The following is a 21,220-nucleotide window of genomic DNA, read 5'->3' as shown; positions in this document are numbered from 1 at the left end:
TGCATGCAGAAGATTCCAGGTTCTGTGCCCAGCAGCGTCTAAAGTGGAAGAGGTTGTCCACTGCCAGTCTGCAGAGGTGTACCTAGGCAAACTGGAGCCTTGGGCAAAACCTGTTTGATGCCCGCCCCCCCCGGGTGGCCACCCTCTCCCACCATGACCAAACAATGATTTTTTCCCACCAGGTCGTTTCAAAGTCACCATCACTTTATAGAACATGCCCCAACTCACAAATCTGAACACAGCAATGGGCCATGCCAAACCACAGAAATAATTTTTGGAAAACATTTTCAAAATGCTTTCAAAATGTTTTATTACTGCTATAAAAACATTTTATGGTGTTGTATCCAGTCCCTCCAATTGGGGGAAACAGCATCACTTTCAATGTTATTTAAACTGGGGACCCCAGATTCTCCCTTTAAGGTGGGTTTAAAAGGAGAATCTGACCTCCCTAGTTTAAACAAGTGATGCTGGAATCCACCTCCAAACAGCATCATTTTCAATTATGTTTAAACCAGGGAGCCCAGATTCTGCTTTTAAATCCACCTTAAAGGGAGAATCTGGGGTCCCCAGTTTAAACAACATTGAAAGTGATGCTATTTTGGGGTGGATTCTCCCCCACCCCGAAACAGCATCCCTTTCAATGTTAAAACTGGGGACCTCAGATTCTCCCTTTAAATCCATGCCGAAGGGGGTGGATTTAATAACAACCACCACCACTACCACCACCACCACCACCACCACCACCACCACCACCTCCTCCTCCTCCTCCTCCTCCTCCTCCTCCTCCTCCTCCTTCTTCTTTATTAGGCATTGAAAGAATAAAATAAAGAAAGAAAACAAGCATTGGCAGGAAGGGAGTGGATTTCAAAAGAGAATCTGGGGAAATTTAGGGGGTGCCTGCTGTCAGGGGTGCAATTATTAAGATAGCAGCACCAAAATTTCAGAGTATCTGTGTGAGACCCAACTGATGATACCACCCAGGTTTGGTGAAGTTTTGTTCAGGGGGTCCAAAGTTATGGACCCTCAAAAGTGTAGCCCCCATATCCCATTAGCTCCCGTTGGAAACAATGGGGGATGGGGGTACTCCCTTTGGGAGTCCATAACTTTGGACTCCCTAAACCAAACCTCACCAAACCCAGGTCATATCATCAGGAGAGTCTCCAAAAAAATCCCTGAAATTTTGGTGCTGCTAGTCTAAAATCTGTACCCTTTGCGGGCCAAAAACAGAAAAAACATTGAAAATACAAAATCCCCCACAAATGAACCTGCATTTTTGTCACCCACCACAAGGTGGCGCCCTGGGCAGCTGCCCACTTTGCCCAATGGGAGGAACGCCTCTGCCAGACTGAGTAGACAATGCTTGGCGGAGCAGATGTCTGACTTGATATAGTGCAGGTTCAAGTGTATGACTGTGGTCTCAGTGAATGAAAGATCAAAGTCTACAAACTCTTCCCTTATCAAAATAGAATGTTCAGTCTATGACCTTGGGCGAGAGAGAGAGAGAGAGAGAGAGAAGCCAGGGTATGTAGTCATTGTTAGAATGAAAAAGTGCTAGATTTGTGTTACTATTATGAACTATGAGAAAATTTAGTAACCTTACCAAGCCATCATTTTTCTGTCTTTCTACCATTTTCTGTTGGACTGTGAGTTGAGAATTCAGTACATCTTCGGCTTTTACAAGCCAGTGTCTAGTACTGCTGAATGGTCCTGTATCTGTATTCTTTTAAGTTCATGCTGCTGTTCCCATTAAGTACTTGCAAAGCCTTTTTATTTTGTGAAGTGTTTATAATAAACAGAGGCCACTGCTGCATTTTTTAAAAAGAAAATATTAAAACGAATGGGACTTTAATTAGGCAGTGAGGATGTGAACGGAATAAACAGTTTTGAATATTATAAGATGCTTAGCAACAAAGGCTTCCAAATATAGCAATTCATTAGAAACTTATCCTTCTAAGGCTCCCTGGAGGCTTTGAGCTGGATGGATATAAATATAACTTTATTTCTTGGGGACTTGAGAAGGGCTGTTTTGTTTATAGGGAAAGGAAATACTGTCTTTGAAAATGTTAATGCTTATCCTTACAGTAACATTGGCTACAGAATGCGGATAAAAATGCCCCTTCCTTTAAATTTATTGGGGACAGGAATAATAAATGTTTTATTTTAAACAATGGTTGTGTGGTTGTTAGTGACACTGGAGATGTTATGTTGTGCTGCTGCATTGGGTTGCATTCTAGTAAGTACTGTGAAGAAGTTCATAAAACAAATCTTTCTCCACAACCCATAACCTTTGTGGCCCCTGGAAATGGTGCATAGAGAAGAGGGAACCAGCAGAAATCTCTTCATCCACCTACACAAGATTTTTCCACAGTCATGAAAGAGCTGTACAAGAGAGAAAGGGGATGGGTTCTTTTGAGTTGTCCTTCAGTTGCTGTTTCCATGTTCCATATTGAGTTGTCCTTCAGTGGCTTCCATGTTCAGTAGTGGGGGAAGGGGAGAGATTAATTAATTCCATGAAATACTTCCATTCCCCATCAATAGCCATGTAGCTAGATCCCCTGAATCTAGAAGGAAGAACTTCTGAGGGAGCTATAACTAAACAGGTTTTTTGTCTCCTTGGCTACTAGCTCAATCTGCTTCTTAAAAAGCAAGGAATGATCCAGATCTGCAAAATCCACATGTTCAGTTATTTGGTCTGTCCTTGATGGAGCTAGGCTATCCCTAGAACATCTTTTCCAGCCAGCATCTCCTCTGTGTCTGGGTTTATTTTCTGCTTGTTTTCCCCCATCCTCTTGATCACAGCAGTCAGACACTAGTTTTGGATAGTTGTTACATCTGAAGGCTTATAGTTAAGCTTGATGTCACTAGCATATTGACAGTACACCCAAAGCTGTGCATGATATCTTTTAACATATTTATTTAGATATTGAAAACATAGTTGAGAATACAGAACTTTGAGGGGCTGTGTACTTATGTCCCAGCAAATGTCTGAACATCCATGATAGAAATTCTGAAAATGACCCAAATTATTGGAAAACAGCTAGAGAAGTCTTCCCCTTCTAAATTATGTAATACCCTTGGATAGTACACTGTAGGAAAGTGATGGTCCTCCCAGTCAGCTGCCCCACCCATCTATGATGCAGCCCTGGCCCAAAGAACCCAGCTATTTTTGCAAGGAGTACTCTCCGTATCCTGCAGGCCCTCAATGTGTGCTATATGATATTATCTGGGGCATGCACCCCCTCCCCTGTTCCGGAGAGTATGGTGCTCTTGCTGCCCCCCGCTGGCTACCAAGCTCAGGGCAGGAATCAGTGGGCAGCTTCCAATTGTAGATGAGGGGAATGGGGGAAGGAAGTCTGGTGAACAGTTCCCTGCTTATCTGTCAGGATGGGGCCACCCCTTTGGGTCCTGGCTGAGGAGATGAGGTACCTGTTTAGGTTTAGAATGGGGTGAGGCTAGCCCTTGCTTTTCCTGTTGAGTGTTTGTGCAAAGTGTTCATCCAGTTGTCCCATGTGCCTTCTCTGTGCTTTTCCCACTGCCACGTTGCTCCAGCACTCACTCTGAGTCCACATGGGGCAACTTTGTGACTCTGTCAGGAAACATTCCCAGTCTGAAAGGCATTAGGGAGCGGACTAACTCTGCCAGACCCCATGGTCTGCCTTCAGTAACATCAGAGCAGAGCCCTGTACCTGAGCTGTTCTGATTGTAGCCACTGCATAGCAACACTGGTGCCTGAAAGCAGCACAATGGCACTGGGAATTTTCACCAGTATAACTGCCTGTTATGTTGGCATGTCTCTGAGATAATTCAAAGCAAGAGACCGTCAGCATCCTCCCATGCGCTCTCCCCCCCACCTTAGGATTGCGCTCAAAATATTTTAAATAACATTTATTTTTGTATTGACAAAATCCTATTAAATATTACTGAACTTTTGAATTAACCCCTTAAGATAAAGATAAAGATCAACCTACTTGATCCCCCTTTGCAATTAACATCCTAATGTGCTGCCCGTTGTGTAGACACATTCAAAACAGAATTGTTTTTGTTGACCAAAGCTGTAACATCTGTCTGTGGGTTGCTTTTAAGAACATCAATTTGGAACAATGGTTTTAATGTAGAAGTAATGACATCTGGATGTTGATACTTGTGGAAAGATGTGTAAGACAAGATGGAATGTGGTGTTGCCCTTATATTCATCTCCAGGAAAAAAAATCCCTCCTAGGGCAACTTAAACTCCGTAAGAGAAACCAAACTTAGGCTAAGTTTTGAATGTGACCATTTGTGTGCTGAACTGGGAAGCATGAGTGGCTTCATATATACACTCTTTTGTTAATATCCAAACTTTGAGCATCAGACACCTGTATACTTCAGGAGAGATGGGTCAATTTTCATTGTCTAAGTTGCTAAAGTGCTAAAACAAAACAGAAACACGAGTGACTGTCTAGCACATAAGTTGTGCTCAAAATCATTCCTAGCATTGCCATTAAAGCATAACAATATAGATTCTGTATTCTTTTCACAATATAAATAGAATTAGTGCATATAGTAGTCCCCCCCATCCCCCATTCCTTCCATGTTGCATTTGAAATTGAGGGATTCTATTCTGTCGCATTCCTACCCTGTCCTTCCTCCAAGAAGCTCTCATGGCAGAGTTCATGGTCTTCCCTTCAACACCTGAGCTGTTTTAAGTCAAAACTAATTATGAATGGGTGGTACTCCAGATCGCGACCATTACAGTTATTTATTTTGAGTAGAAACTCAGGTGCACTTGTCATTCTGTGCAAGCCTCTCAGCCTTTTCACCAGTGGTGTTTCTGAAATTTGGTGGGTAGCATTATTCAGGTCAGGCAGATGGCTCAGTTAATGGTTGGGTGATGTGGTTGTGGTAGGACGTTTGGGGCTCAGTGTTACTGAGATATTGCAAGTTGATGTTTGCATTTTAGAGGTCACAAAGCTTTTGTGGGCCAATATGACCTGGAAAATTTTGCTTTTTGAGGGACTTTTTCCCTACCATCGAGTCTTAGCTGACATATGCCAACCCCGGTGGAGTTTCAAGGCAAGAGACATTCAGAGGTGGTTTACCACTGTCTGGTTCTGCGTTGCAATCCTGGCATTTCTTGGAGGTCTCCTATTCAAGTACTTGTCAGAACTTACCATTCTTAGCTTCTGATGAGATCAGGCTAGCCTGGAGCTATCCAGGTCAGGGCATTTCAAGGTACTACTGGACTCAAATTTTGTTTTGCTGCTACAGACTAATATGGCTGCCCACCTGAAATGGTTTTTAAAAACAGCCATTGTACTTTGATGGTGATGGTGGGTGCTATAATAAATGTGAACTATCACTTGCAAAAAGTTGCAAACCCATTACAAGAGGTCTAGTTGCAGATCTTTACTTGTGCATTTGTCTCTATATGTACATATCTAGGATTTCAATCTGATTTACCTCCTGAAGATTCATCGTACTGAAACATAAACGTGAGCATGCTCTGATTCCGTTTTTGTTCCAGCATCCACTTTGTTCTTGCGTTCTGCATATCTGTAACTAATTTGTAGCATTTTGTTTTCAAACATTGTGTTTAATTACAGACACACTAATCCAATTATGTGTTTAGATCCGTGTTCCTTTACATTTTGGCTGATGTTTCTATTTACTTTTTTTTTTAAAAAAATCTAAATTGGTTCCTGCCAGTTTGCTTTCTGTGTTTACTTGTGATAAATAACAACTTTAGTAGTTCCTGTGTGTGTGTGTGTGTATTCCCTCTCTGTCTTTGGCTGCATCCCAGGTAGGTTCCATGGTGTGACAGAGGATTTTAATAAAATATTAATGCTTTGAAGGATATGACTTTATTTCAAATTATCCTGTGTGTTGCTGGTGAGCAGTACCAAATGCTTCATAGGAACATTTTCTGACAGTAGACATTGTGGCTGATGGGTGGCTGTTTCCAAAGTCAGTTCTCCCTTCATGGTTTTTCTGCCTAAGGTAATTTATAGCGGAGCAAATGGTGTAGTGTGGTATGGTGTCATGCTACAAAATTTCTCCTTCTCTCTACACTTGGCTGACATACATGTAAGTCAAGAATCCCACTAAATGACATGAAATCATAGGGGGTTTTAGTCGCTGTAAGTTTCTAGAAAGAATGAATCTTAAGGCAGCTGCCTTAGCTGGCAGTGATGTGGCTTGAATGTGTAAGCCTAGCATTGTTTTTGTCACAGTGAAGGATCTTCTTTCAAGACAATTCTTCATACACTCTTCTTTTAAAAAAGAGTAATTGAGTTGGTTCTTGCTTTTGCGACAGTGATGAAAGAACAAGTTAAAATGGGAGAAGTTGAGCTTAGAACTGTTTTTATACTACTATGAAGGGGCTGGAGGGAAACAAAACAACAACACACACACATATAGAGAGACTGAAAAGAAAATTTATACTTTCTCTTGGGGGCAGCAATGGCAATACTTGGAGCAGCACTGGACCAGGGTGAAGATACAGTATGATGGCGATAGCCTTCTCCTTCTATGCCTTGGCAAGAACTGCAGTGGGCCAGGAAGCATTGTTGTTGAAGTCAGGTGTTGTGGTCATGGCCTACTTGCTTGCCTATAGCATCTCCCCCTCACAACATTTCCAACAGAGAAGTGTTGCTTCACATTCGCAGACAAAGCACCTATATTTTGAGATTTATATTTCCTCTACCCCCAGTTTTCAGATTTCTCTTTAAACCTGAGGGTCCCCCAAGTTTGTAGAAAAATCTGTCTTCTGGGTAACCAATCTGCAGATTTAAGTATCCACAGATACCCTCCCTTCTCCATAAGACATAAAACTCCATGTAGTTCTCCCTCATATTTATATAGGATTTACCTGCAAAAGTGATACTGGCTTCTCATATTAGGCTGATGGTGGCTATTTGGAGCTAGAGAACAAGGTGAGATTCCTGAACCAAGATGAGCCTTTGTTCTCTACACAATTTGGTTCATTTAATCTGTGAATCTTACTTTTACAGAGGCAAAGTATTGATCCATCTTGCTTGCTTTGACAGGCAGCCGTTCTCCAAGGTCTCAAATAGCAATTCTAAACAGGTCTGCTGCTTGAGAACCATTGAATTGGAGAAGTTAGAGCCTGGACCTTGTGGTTGCAAAGTTAGTGTTTGACCAATGGTCTATGGATCCTGTCCATTCCCCTCTAGAAACAACGAGGCTTTTGTATTTAGTGACCTGTTTGGAAAACAAGTGAGTTCCTTTTGTTAATGGGAAAAGAAATTGGCAAGTGCCCCTCTGTTTGTGTTACAACATCATGTTTGTCATTTTGAATTGAAGTGTATGAGCTAAGTGTTGGAACAGAATGGTCTCAGATGTGACCGATCCACTGGGTTCAGCAGGCAAAATGTCATGCCTACCTGCTGTCCTGTTAAATCCAAATTTTAGTCTTAACAAACTGCTGGTTATGTTGAAATGAATTAGACTCATTCTTGCTGGTAATGGAACTGTCCCCCTCCTTCCCGATGATGCATGCTTCAGTCTGCTGTGGGAGACCTTCATATAGGTAAAGACACCCTGTGATGGTTCCTTCTGTTTCTTTGAAATATGGGTGAGACAGTCATGGCTTCTCCTCTAATTGTGTGACTTCTTATGCCACATCCTTTTTACCTCTGGGGAACTTATTGTTGCATTAGCACTGAATCAAGGAAATCTTATGCATTTGCAGCCTCAGAAGCCATCCAGCTGTGCTGCGACAAGCATACATATGGACTAGCATGGGTTAATTCTGTGTAGCACTGGGGGTGATTTACTGTTCCCTATACAAAGGACTACATGCATTCTGTAAGAAAACTTGCAAGTACCCACAGATTTGTTTAGGCTGTTGGTATATACATGACTAATGATTACTTGTTTGAGTAAGAGTTGCAAGAGAGGTCAAATAATTAGTCAGTGGTAAGAGAACATGATTGCTCACTAAGCCACTGGAAATCGGTGCCATCTGATACATAAATATGTGCTCAGAGGCAACTTGCAAAACAGGGTAAAGACGGCATCTGATCGAAAACATGCCCCAGCAGGCCCCATCTAAAAAAACTCATTTGTGTTGACCAGATGTTTGCTGTTTTCTGGAATGTAGTTTCAATAGAATGTGGATAAGTTCATTACTCAGGTTTGTGTGACTTTACAAATTACAAATCCAGACTGCCTTTTAAGAAAAGGTCTGTTAGCTGTGCAAGCGGGAGACAATCTTCTGTCTCTTGAACGTACTTGAAAGAAGAGGTGATCTATTTTTCTGTTCCTGGCAAGATATTGACTTTATCCTTCCTGGCTATAATGCAACCAATTTTCGAGGTCAGGGGTTAGTGGGGAGGGCAGGAACAAATGATTATGCTAACAAGAGGAAACAGGAAGAATCAAGGTCCTGCTTCAGTCTGTCTTTTATTATTGTTTTATTGTAAAATATTGTTTCAATTAGAGAGTGACCTGTATAATGGCATGTGCACACTTCTACCTTAATGAGTTCAGGCTTTGTTTAGACAGTTCTGACTTTTAAAAAGAGTTGTTCACGATAGCAGCAGCTTTGTTGCTAGCCGGCAAGACACCGGCCATAGAAGAGGCATATCTGTTCGCCCAGGACTTTGGGGGAGGCGATCATCGCATATTAAATACTGGTGTAGGAAAGTTTGCCTGATTTTATGCAAGTTTTTGTGCAAGTTTTTGTGTTTTTATGCAAGTGCTGAATTATAAAAAAAAAAATCTTTACAAAATTTGTGTGACCTAGATTTTAAGGTTCTGTGTATATCCTGATGAGAACTAAAGTTGCTGGCATGCTGGCAGTCCTTTAGTATCACTTCAGCCTGCATCCTCTGCTGAAAGGATGACTTGTGAATTTTTTATTTTAATACAAAAGGTCATCTGTCTTTAAAAGGAAGTATATCTCTAATTGGACAGTGAATATTTAAAATGTATTGCATTTCAAAATAACTTCCCCTTTTCTTCAGGATCATAACTGAGACACCTTCCTTAGGTTTTTCAGTGTGTAATTCAGCTCACTGATCGGAATGTAATTCAGCTCACTGATTGGAAGTCATACCCTCAACAGATAGGGCTGCCAGCCTTCAGGTGGGGCCTGAACATATCCAGGAATTACAACTGATCTCTAGGCTTCCAGGGTCAGTTCCCTCAGTGAAAATGGCAGCTTCAGAGAGTGAACTGTGTGGCATTGGACTCTGCTGAGGTCCCTCCCCTGCGCAAACCCTGCCCTTTCCCTAAATCTCTCGAAATTTCCCAACCCCCAGTAACCCCGTCAACAGATGAAAAATTATTCAGGTGTTACGAGGGCAATCCAAAGAAAAGCTTGTGTGTGTGTGTGTGGGAGAGGTGGAAGCGATGAATAGAAGAACTTCAGAGTTCTGCCAAAAAAGAAGTATTGATATTGTGTGTGTGTGTGTGTGTGTTAGAGAGAGAGCCAGCAGAAGAGAAAGGGATAAAGAGTATATAAATTTTAAAACAGATGGAGAATGTGAGAAATGAAGAGAATGTTACGAGAGTGTGAAGGAATGATCTGTGGGTAAGCGAGATACAAGCAAAAATCTAAATGACAGTAGAGTTGCTTTTTTACTTAACTATTCTAGGGCTTAAGAAACACCACCAACAGCAACTTATTCCATGGTTAACTTGTGTTTTTAACCTATAGAGAAAGATTATAGTAAGAAGCTCCAGAGGCAGAGCATTAATTTCCTTTGGAGAAGACTGAGAACATTGCAAATATATGGTATTGCTTTATTTACAATTATGTCAGTAGATCCTATGTAAAGGAACAGAGGCACACTGGCAGGGCAGCAAGTCCACTATTCCCATAAGATCCAGAGAGAGAGGGAGAAATTGTGTATCCATCAGGCAATTCACATACTTTCATGTGCTGTTTTCTTTGCTACCCTCATCTCAGAAAGGTCATCTTCTATAATCTCTAGATAATTGAACATAACTGTCAGGGAACCATCTCCACACAATTATTCCATGTTCATGTGACATCTACAGATGTTAAGTAACATTAAATGTTTTTGTCATGGGCTCCTGCTGGATATCACACTAGGCTAATCTTATTCACACTGATCAGATAGCCATTTCATAACATCATTTGGTTTCTCCATTTTGAAATAGAATCTATATATATAAAAAGCTAACAGTGTTTTTGTTGATGACAGTATACCTCAGTAACTGCTGGGCCAATTCCTCTGAAAATTCCCAGCCACTGTAGTCAGTCAGGCGAGAGTGTTTTTAGATGTTCACATACCTGAAATTTCACACCTGGCCCAGGTAAAACGCCTTATCCTGGCGCTCCATGGTGAAGGACATGCAGCTGCCTGTGTGTAACTGCCACTTTTAGAATGTTCATGCTGCTTAGAATGTTCACTCAGATGGCCAGATATGAGCAGTGAAAACAGTACATAGGCAGCAACTCAAGTGGAAGTGAAACACATACACACAGTGAGGGGTGGCATGCAAGGGAGGGGAGGCAGGGGGGTGGCATGCAAGGGAGGGGAGGCAGGGGGCCCAGCATCTTGATATGACCCACCCACCCTAGCGGAGGGAAAGAGAAGGGAAGGAGGGGGAGGGGTGGCATGCAAGGGAAGAGAAGTGAGGGAGGGAAGAGAGTGAGGGGTGACATGCAAGGGATGGGAGGGAGGGGCCAGGCACCCTAGATTCCCTGAATACTGCAGTTACAGTTAAGAAAACCAGGCATTCATTACTCAGGAGTACGCTCGGTACAGCAACCGTGACATACTTTGAATGGCTGCGTCGCGCCCCTCAGAGGGTTTCCTCAGAAGCGACACCCATTGCCACCAACCAAACTTGCTCCCAGGTAAATGATCATGACCAGCCAGCCTAGATGTGTGGGAGGGGTGCCTTTCCATTCCTTCCCCCCCAAGGAATGCGGGCACACACAGCAATGACATCGCACAGTATCAGGCTGCGTGTTTGCATGAGCACGTATTGCTGGCCTCTGCAATTGATTTGCTGCTACTGTTCCTTTTCCATTTCACCACAATAAGCCACAGCAACGCGTGGCCGGGCCCCGCTAGTTAGTAATAAATACTTGACTTTCTAATTCCAGAAAGTGGCATTAGGGGACTGCTATTTGGCCCCGTAACATTTATGTCTTGTCCTCAAACTGGATACATAGTTACACCTTGTCCTCACACTGTTTAATATCTACATGACAGTGAAAGACCATCAGGGATTTGGAATGAGGGGCCACCAATATTCAGAAGGCACCCTGCTCTACTTCTTCTTAAAAACTGAGTCAGGTGGGCCTGTGAAAGTCCTTAGAGGGTTCCTGGAAATGGTAAGGGATGGATGCGGGCCGCTGTAGCTTGCTGCAGACAAAGCTGACTGACTATTTAGCCTGTCTTGGATGGGATTGCCCCTGAAAGAGCAGATTTCTAGGTTAGAGGTACTACTGGCCTACAGTACCTGGCCTACAGTTGGCCGTCTGTGTCTCCTCTGCGGCACATTAATGCCTTTTATCAGTTTTGGCTAATACACCAACTACCGCAGTTTCTTGAAAAGCATGATCTTGGCAGGATGATTCATAATGTGATTACTTTAATGGGTTCTGTGTCAGACTGCCTTTGAAAATTGTGTGGAAACTTCATCTGGTCCATAATGCAACAACCAATATACTGTTGGAATGGGATGCCCATTTTAGTGTGCTTTTAACCTAAAAATGATGTTTTAAGCTGCTCAAGAGTCTCTGTTTTTATGCTGGGTTTTTAATGCTGGATTTTAATTAATAGCATTAATGTGTTGCGTTTTTACTAGGTTTTATTTGTGGACAAGCTCCCTGGGGAGGTGATGTACTTTTCCCCCCAAATTAATAAAATATAAAATTGTTCTCCTTCCTTGCTGGAACATTTCAAATGAAGATAATTCCACTTGCAGTGATGGGGTGTTTTATTTATGACGTACATGTTGCACATTTGTCATAGCGGGACGAAGTTTATGAAATGTTTTGTTCTTTCTGTAGGCTTGTACGCATTGCAGAGGGTACTGGGGCAACAGGCTAACCCTTCAGATGATGATGTTTCTGGAACAGTGATTATCACTTGCAGTGATTTCCTGAAGGCTATGAATGAAGTTCGGCCTAGTGCCATGAGGGAAGTGGCTATAGATGTGCCAAAAGTAAGTATTTGCCTTTCCAGTATCCCACATTAATGAGACTCCTGGTGCAACATGGTTGATAGCAGTCACCTGACTACAACAATAGCTTAAGAATGGTACACTGAAAGTGCACCTTACTATGTTGTAGCATCCCCTATTGTGATAGAATATAGGATCATTTAAAAAGTTAAATATAGCTTTTTTAAACAAAATAAATTGTATTCTGTTTCTAATCCTGGATTCTATGCAGGAGTTTGCCTAGAATGTCTCAATTGAGATGAAAGAGTGTGGGGGCCAGCTCCTTCTTCTCACTTTCATTCTCCAAATAAGGGAAACACATGTGCTAGTATTAGACCTGCTTTAGGAGTCAGTGTGTCCATATCCAGGAAATTACAGTCCAATTAACCAAAGATCTGTTTGTAGGTAAATTGGTGTTACTAAAGATAGAATTATTAAACTCATATGGAACTAGTTCTACTGAATCTTCACTTACTTTGTAAAGGAAAGACCTGCTTCACCAAGCTTTTGAAGTAATTTGAGCATGTGAACAAGTGTGTGGAGAAGGGTGATTCAGTCAATAGATGGTAGAGTTACAGGAGACGTAAAAAACAAGACATGGTGTGGTATAGTAGTTAGACTTTTGTGCAAGGATTTGGGGACACGTGTTCAAATCACTGTGGAAGTTTGTTGGGTGATCTTGGGCTAGTCGTGCTTAGTCAGTCTACCTTACCTCATAGATTGTTGTGAGGATAAAATAAAGGAGAGGCAAATGATGCAACCTGCATTTTGGTCCTCACTGGAGAGAATGTTTATAAATTAAATTAATAATCCGTGCTGGCTGCTTTTCCTCCCAGAACATGACTGGAGAACTGGGAGGTTACCATATTTTTATAGCAAAGCCTATATTGTACTTGTGGATTCCGAGAGATGAGGGCCAGCACCAAGTTTCTAATTATTTGCCCGTCTGCTTTCCTCATGCCTTTTTGGGCTGGGAAACTGGGATGAGAAGAAGGCAGGAGGCCTTCCTCTCATGTGCCGCACTGGGCCTAACTAGAATCAGACTCCTCAGTACAGTTAAAAAGAGTGGCCCAGTGGGAACTCACTGTTTCAAAATAATGGGGGATCTCAAGGGATGCCCATATCATGTAGTGTGGCCATCTGTGCCATCCATATTCAGTGAGGTACCATGACTATACTATACTCACTACAGCATACTAGGTTCTGTCTGGAACTAGTGAAATGTCCCATTATAATACATATATGCCTGCACACACACACTTTCTGTAGAGAGAATATGACTCATGACTAGGGCACTGACAGGATTGAGTGATTTGTTTCGTGACAGAAATATGTTCCATGGGAAGGCAGAAGACTTCAAACATATATTTGAAATTAGCATGCAGTCCTATAGCTAAATGCATGTTGGTATGGCATTGTCCCCTTTGAAAACGAGCATTTCAAATTTGCCCAAGCAGGATTGTATTTCTTGTACTAGTTTCTGTGGGTGGCAATGTCATCTCAATGTTGTATTTTTCCCACTGGAACCCTAGATTGAGTCTTGTTTATTTTTATTTAACCTTTTTATGCTGCCTTCCCACCTATTTAGGGTTTGGAAGGTGGTGCAAGTAAAAACAATTTAAAAAGTTATAAAATTATTCACTAAAAACATAACAAGCAATACCAGAAACAGGGAAGAAGGCCAGTAACTGTTACTGAGGGTGTTTCCCTCGCTGACAGAAGACATCAACAGAGAGAGACAGAGTAACAAAGATTGGTGTCAGGGCTGAGAAAGCCCTTTATTGAGTCACCGTTGTCTAGCTAGCCTCAGATGGCAGAGGCAACCAAATCTGGGGCATCTGAAGATGGCTGGAGTAAATGGGTAACTTCATATGGAGGAAGGCATTCCTTAAGGTATGTTGGCCCAAGGCCATACAGGGCTTTAAAAGTCAATACAAGCTCCTTGAATTTAACCCAGAAAGTAATTGGGAGCCAGTGTTGTTATGCCTCTATAATCATAAACAAACTCTTGATCACACACTTTCAGCTGTTCATAGTTGCCATTTGCTTCTGGGCTAACAAGCCTCCCATAGATATCCAGTAAGGGGCTCCTTTCACCTCTTTAGGAAGCCCCTGCTTTGAAGTGGGAGCTGTAATATGAAAGGCCCAACTCCAGTCAATACCATGCAGGCCACTTTCTGTGGAGGAACAGTTAGCAGGTAAAAGCCTGAAGACTGTAGTTGGTGCATAGAAACATACGAGAGGAGACAGGACTCTCAAATGAAAACCTGTTGGCGAAACAGATGTTTTACTCCACATGGTTCTGTTTGTGTAGCTGTAGCTGCAATTGCTGACTTGGATTTTGCCTCCTGACAGCTTCTTGTTACTGGTGTGCTCAAGGATTTGCGTCTGTCATAAAATCACTGCACCAAGATCTCCAGGGGTGACTGACTGTGTTTGTAGTGGTAATGTTGACCCTCCACCAGCACTGCTGGCCTCCGTCCTCTGGTCAGAATATGTGTGGGTGAGAGCATGTGTTAGGGAAAATGACTGGTCTTCATAGACATAAGTAAAAGGAGTTAGAATGCTTCCCTCTCCCAAACTATCACAACTATTTAAAAAGCTCTCCTTGTGTTATTTATGCTTGCCACATCTGTCTTGAGCGTTGTTGATTTTCAGTTCCTCTCTTTGTTTCCCAATTGACAACACTGTTTAAATACTGTGGTTTTTTTAAATTGTACATTTCCAGCAGTTTTAGGGAGACAATAGAAACGAGTGAAGCATTGAGAATGCATTTAAAGCATACATTCTGTGTTCAGGTGGCTACTTATTGCTTCTTTTAAAAGAATAACCTATTCTTGTACTCTGAAGAATATTTTCTTCTGATTAATGGAAGTGGCTTGCTTTACAGGTATCCTGGTCAGACATAGGAGGATTGGAAGATGTTAAACTGAAATTGAAACAGGCAGTTGAGTGGCCACTAAAATATCCTGAGTCTTTCATTCGAATGGGTATTCAGCCACCAAAAGGAGTACTACTTTATGGACCTCCTGGATGCTCAAAAACATTGATAGCAAAAGCTTTAGCCCATGAAAGTGGGCTGAACTTCTTGACAGTGAAGGTGAGCATTATTGTGGTAGGATGTTATAGGATACAAGTTGAACAGAAAGCGTTAGTCATTTGTGCTTTCTCCTTTGTGAGTCTATGCGATGTCTCTCTGGGGATTTGTATTTGTACGTTTTCACTGTTTGTATGTATAATTCAGTTCTGTTCCATCCGCAAAAATACCTAAATATCATCACTAATCTGTCACCAAAACCAACAATTCTTTTCCCGGACAAATCTGAATGTTTAAATCCGGTGACTGGAGCCATGAACAGGCATCTTTCTTCAAAACTGAAAAACACCCCAGGTTTGCGGAAAATTATGAAATCTTAAAAAAACACCCCAAACCTCAAAATGATGAAAGGAGTGCCTGAATCTTTAAGAAATGGAGTTCCTCAACTGCTACATTCCAGACTTGGTTTCTGTGAGTAAAAGGATGGGGAGGATGCAGAATCCTTTAAAGGGCTGTTTAGGCCATTGAGGGAGGATTCGTCGAGGCCAAGCCCGCCTGACAGCAGCCACTGGATGATACCACTCGACATGTATGACTCAACTAGGTCTGGCTGCTTGCTACTCTTCAACAGCAGCTACCCTTTGAAAGCTAGTGCTGTTTCATGATTAGAGCTTCAGAGCAGGGTCTGGGAGATTGGATAGGAATTCCCATCTTGCTGTGGAAGCCCAATGGGTGATTGTAGGTCAATCAGATACTTTTAGCCAAACCTACCTCACAGGGTTGTTATGAGGTATGGCCGTTTCCGCATGGGCAATGAATGGCGGCCTGGAGACGGTAAAAACGGTGTCTCTAGGCCGCCATTCGCACAGGGGCGGCTTAGCTGCAGTCTCAGCCTTGGCGTCATACCAGCCCTCGCGCCGATCCACTCCACGTCGCTGAGCCGGTGGTGTTTCCCAGGCAGAGCTTTGTTTTTTTTGAGGAAAGCGCCGGGCCGAAACTTCACTGCCGAGGCGAACTGGGTAGCGGCTTCGCTGACGCCTCAACCCGGCACTTACTTTGATGAACTCGGGCCTCCGGCGCGTCACGAGGCCTAAGAGGACCATGCCTCTGCCTTATGCCACTGGAGCAGGCGCGCAGGAGCCATGAAGCGTGTCCCAGGACTCGGTGACGCTGAGGCTCAGGACAGTTTGGGCGGGCGGGCGTCAGCGGCGGCGTTGTCCGGCTAGTTCCAGGACGCGTCCATCGCGAGGCGGTCCCGAAAGCGTTAGCTCAGTGCGGCGTTGTAGCGCCCGACCCGGCTGTTTCGCTCTTCGTCGCGAGAGCTTGACCTTAAAGAGGAGGAGGAGAGGAGAATAATGTAAGCTGCTTGCTCCCCACTTTGAAGTATAAATGAAATAACTCATAAATACAACTGAAGATGTGAGGCAGACAACTGGTGCGTCGGTGAATGGCTGAGGAAGGGAGAAAGAGGCAGGGAAGGGGGTTAGGGAAGTGGAAGGAAGAGGGAAAGAAAAAAATAATGTATGGAGGATACAGGAGAAAGTGACATCCTCTCCCCACCACAGAAGTCCTCGAAGGTTCCCTAACATGCAAGAGAGGATACAGATTAATGTAGGTTTGTTATTGGTTGGGAAGTAGGGAAGGCAGAAGGGAAAGCGGATAGGCTATGAAGACTTTCAGGAAAAGAAAGGCGATATAGTGGAGTAGGAGGAATAGATGCCTCCCACAAGAAGAAGAAGGAGAAGGAGAAGAAGAGAGGAGGAGTAGGAGGAGTCTCCTGTAAGGAGACTCTAAGGGGCTTACAAACTCCTTTCCCTTTCTCCCTCAAAACAAACACCCTGTGAGGTAGGTGGGGCTGAGACAGCTCAGAAGAATTGTGACTAGCCCAAGGTCACCTGTAGTAGTGCCTGCACTGGCGACCAGCAGGCCTGCCGTGGTAAACGTTGGGGCGTAGCAGGACCTCCAAGCGGCCTTGCCCGCGGTCGACGCTCGCGCCCACTCCTCATCCCCCCCATGAGTCACGGGTCATGAACTGTCACAAGCTCTCCAATCACCGGCGCAGGGACAATGGTCTTGCCCCCCAGGTGAGATTAGGCTCCAGGCAACGTGACGCTCCCTCTCCGCGCGACGTACGATGAGACTCATGCATCACACTTGATGATCTCCCGACCTCCGCTCTTCCGAACTCCCCGGTCCTCCCTCCTGCGCCCCCCAATAGGATAACAATAAAAGGTGCCAGGAACCGGCAGGCGGGGAGACCATGGGAACACGGACCTCCGGTCTCCGCTGCTAGCGATCTCCGTCGTATCTCCAGCGTCCGCGTCTCGTCTGCGTTCTTACGCTTGACCCAGCGTGGAGTGCGACTACAAGCTGGTGCCGTAAACCCGGGAATCCTCGAACCTCCACCCTGCTCCACCGTCGCTTGCAAGGGAAGGGTCAGCGATATCGAAGTCCGGCTGGATCGGGCGCATCCAGGGACCACCCGCTTTCGGTAATCGCCTCGCTGTCGCTTTGGATCGGCGATCCAGAGACACGCTGCGTCCTAGGACACTCTCTCGTCCGACCGGAACACCCGGTGAGTATGGGAGGAGCTTGCAAAAGCAGGGACTTATGACAAGCACGTTGGCCGAACTGAAAGCGTTAACTAAATGCTGCAGGGTCCCCGTAAAGAGAAGGGAGCTGCGCCAAATTGGTTGAGGAGATTGAAGCTCAGTGTCCCATGGTACCCAGAGGGGGACATTGGATGCCTTTAAGGACTGGGAAAACATCGGGCGCACTCTTCGCGACAGAGCCCTCGCTGACGCCGATGTCGCTGCTACTGACGTGGAGAGCAATGTTTTGTCGCCATCAGCCTGCAGACCTACGGCTCCCTTGCTGTAGGCCGCCCTCCTTTCTCGGACATCTTTCACCTTCAATTTCAACCCCGGAATTTTCTCTATCCACTAAATTGGACGCCTGTCCTCCTTCTGCCCCCTTCGGCCTCCTTCACCCAATTCAAACTTCCTCAGCGGCTCGTGCCGCCTCCCTCTTTGCTCTGCCTTCATTTTCCGGGCCACTGCACCTCCGTCGAAGCCATGCCCGCGTAATGGCGCTGGTTTCAAAAACTCTTGCAGAACGTATTAGCCACGCATCTGCAGAAGAAAGAAACCCTGACCGGAAGACGCCGGGCCCGATAGTTCTTGCATTGTGCCCCATCCACTTCACAGATACTGAGGGGAGGATAAGAACGATCTCATCCCGGGCGGAGTTGTCGAGTACCGCAGCCCTCTAAGCTATAACTTTATCCTTACCGAGCTCCGCAAAGCAATGCGGGACGTAGGAGTCACTAATAACCCCTACGTGAGAGGCATGCTGGAGGCCATCGCAAGGGAAACCACCTAATGGTTCCAGATGACTGGAAGAACCACCTTTTCGCATGCTCCTGAGACCCTGCGCAATTTGTGGTCTGGGAAAGTGAGTTCCGCCAGCAATGCTTCAACAGAGCAGCCACCTCTGGCGGCGCTTCTACACCGCCAGCTTCAGCTTTACGGCTTCGATGCTTTTGCCAATCCCAACGCATCAGATTATGTCCTGCCTGAGGCCACCCTTACGCAGTCGCATTACTTCTGAGTGCGCCTATAAGGCATTTGTCAAAGTCCCCAATGCCGGCCAGCCAACCCAGAGTTTCTCCTCCATCCGGCAAAAACCCCAAGAGCCCTATGCCGAATTTGTGAACAGGCTCCAGGAAGCGCTCAAGAGGCAGGGAGATAGCGGGGAGGCCCAAAACGAGCTCCGCATGCGCCTCGCAAAAGAGAACGCCTCCACGGAGTGCCGCAGAGCAAGCACGTGCCTGGGCAAAAATCCTGAACTGGCCGACATGCTTAAGGCTTGCCAGGACATCGGGTCCTCCAAAGCCCACCAAGGCTAGCCTCCCCTCGCCGCAGCACTCTCCACCGGTGGGAGACAGTCTCAAGGATGACTGCTTTAACTGCGGCAGACCCGGACACTTCCGAAGGGAGTGTAGGCAGCCAGGTGGGGGGGCCACCACAACCCCGATGCGGAGGAGGGTCACTCCCCCAGGAGGAGAGAAGGCCACCTAAAACCCGGTGCCCACGTTGCCAGAAGGGGCTTCCATTGGAGAAACGACTGCCCGCCGGGAAACTCCCGCCCGGGCGTCTCCCCAGCCCAGGACCAGAGGAGGGAGGAGTACTAGAGAGCAGACCCAAACGCCAAGCTGCCCCTACCAAAACCACCCCTCTCGTGGGCATCTCGGGCTCAGCCAAGATGCACCCAGCCCATCTCCTTTTGAAAGTTCCCCCACGAGGTTCTTGTCACCCCCAACCTAGTATGGCGATTGCTTCCATCCCTACCGGGACAATTTGGGCTAGTGCTGCCAAAGTGCCTTCTGCCGCTGAATAAACAAGGGACTGTTCATCGCCCCCGGAGTGATCGACTCCACGCCACTCAAGGACCCATCCACCTCCAGGTCTGGGACAAACCCATCCCACAGTGGTGAGCTGCTCCGCCGGAGCCAAAGGCTGCGGCCAGCTGGGATTCTTTCTCTTGTCTCCCATGCGCTGCCCGTCTGCCGACCTGGCAATAAAGCGCTACGAAAGCCCCAGCAGCCAATAACATGGCGCAGCCTTCACCTACCTGTCAGCCAAGAGCGTGTGGAGACGCTTGATCGGGAGCCTCCCGTCCCATATCTGGAGCTTCGCCATAGAAGGATGTAAGGTTCAAGGGCCTGGTGGACACCGGCGCTGATGTTACTGTCATCAAGAGCAGCCGAGTGGCCCGACCAGTGGCCGCACCGAGGCTTGCCCGCTATCATCTGGGGTGGGGAGACAAACCGCGAGACGGAGCATCTACGCCGCTCCACGATCAACAGCCCAGGACTCCGGGAGCGGCAGCTTCACGAGTCCGCCCCATCATTTTGGACATAACCCATGTCAATCTCTGGGGAAGGGACCTCATGCAGTCAGGTCCAAAAGCGACTCTTGGTTTGGGGACGGGTGCAGAGCCGTCACCAGGTCGTTGATCCTGCAATCTTGCCCCTCCGAAATGCTCATTTTCTAATTTGCACTTCCGCAGGAAATCTGTTTCCCTCTCCCTTTCTCCTTTTTCCTTCTGTTTTTCTTCGACCAGTAAAGGCGGGAGGGCCAATTGGCTGACTGGCTCCTCCCTGGATTAAAAATCTGGGCCCGTCCCTGATAATCCGTGAAGCACCTCAAGCTCAGGACAGGCCCCTAGTTTAAAAAGGGGCTGCCGCCATTATGCCCCTAATACTCCTAGCCAAGGGGTTGCTGCAAACACAGATCCTCTCAAGATTTGGGTGGGTGGTGTTTGCCACGCTCAGCCGAAGCCGCCCCTTAAGGAGCGTGTCTCGCGCGGCGGCAACCCTCGGGATAATTCCGGATCACAAAATTTTAGCACCATCCAGCTTCCTGCATTAGCCACCAAAGGTCACGGTAAGTGCAACTCCCTTGCCAAAAGAAACCCCCCCCTTTCCCTCTTTTTCCCTTTGTGTGTAATGCGAGGAATTTGCCTCCTAATTGCCGGATTGCTTCATCCCCCGGATGCACCCATCCCCCCCAAAAAGGTGCTTCCCAAAGCCTCCCCTTTGTGCTGCTGATTAAGCATGCATACTCCACAATCCCCCCCAGGACCTCGCCTTTGTTCCCTCACCTCCCTCAAGAGCTCGGACCCTCGCCTTTGACGCACCCTATATGACGCCTCTGAAGCCAATTCCCACTCAGGGTCGCAGCTACCTCCTGCCCTCCCTGTCAAACAACTAAAAAGAAAAGAGGAGTGTGGTATGACCCCCCAGAAGAGTGGCTATTAGCTACAGCATTAAAGCAACAACTTCACAGGCTGCAAAACAAGCCTTCTTCCCTTCCATATTTAAATCTAAACTTACCTAATCCTCGATCCCAATCTCCTCATGCCATCCGCTCTAGGAACTGAGCCTGGCAGGGACCCGGCCCCCCGGGTGCAATGGCCTGGGAAAGGGGGTGTGTTTCAGGCTCCCTCTTCCTACATGGTTCCCGTGGGACTCCT

General features: G+C 45.7%; 1 protein-coding gene across 6 annotated transcripts in view; it reads left to right on the top strand.

Moving 5' to 3' along the window:
• SPATA5 (spermatogenesis associated 5) overlaps positions 1 to 21,220 on the top strand; it is a 168,154-nt gene that overhangs the window by 15,769 nt on the left and 131,165 nt on the right. For all 6 annotated transcript variants that reach the window (XR_007245646.1, XR_007245645.1, XM_048509796.1 and 3 more), the window contains 2 exons: positions 11,996 to 12,150; positions 15,038 to 15,247. Coding sequence is in view for 4 of the 6 variants with exons in the window: in XM_048509796.1 (XP_048365753.1) it covers positions 11,996 to 12,150; positions 15,038 to 15,247 (365 nt within the window). In the remaining 2 variants the exon portion in view is untranslated. The remainder of the gene's footprint in view (positions 1 to 11,995; positions 12,151 to 15,037; positions 15,248 to 21,220) is intronic.

The sequence above is a fragment of the Sphaerodactylus townsendi genome, linkage group LG10 (genome assembly GCF_021028975.2).
Source record: "Sphaerodactylus townsendi isolate TG3544 linkage group LG10, MPM_Stown_v2.3, whole genome shotgun sequence".
Classification (NCBI taxonomy): domain Eukaryota; kingdom Metazoa; phylum Chordata; class Lepidosauria; order Squamata; family Sphaerodactylidae; genus Sphaerodactylus; species Sphaerodactylus townsendi.
Note: the sequence above shows the minus strand (reverse complement) of the source record. Positions and strands in the feature narration are given on the sequence as shown.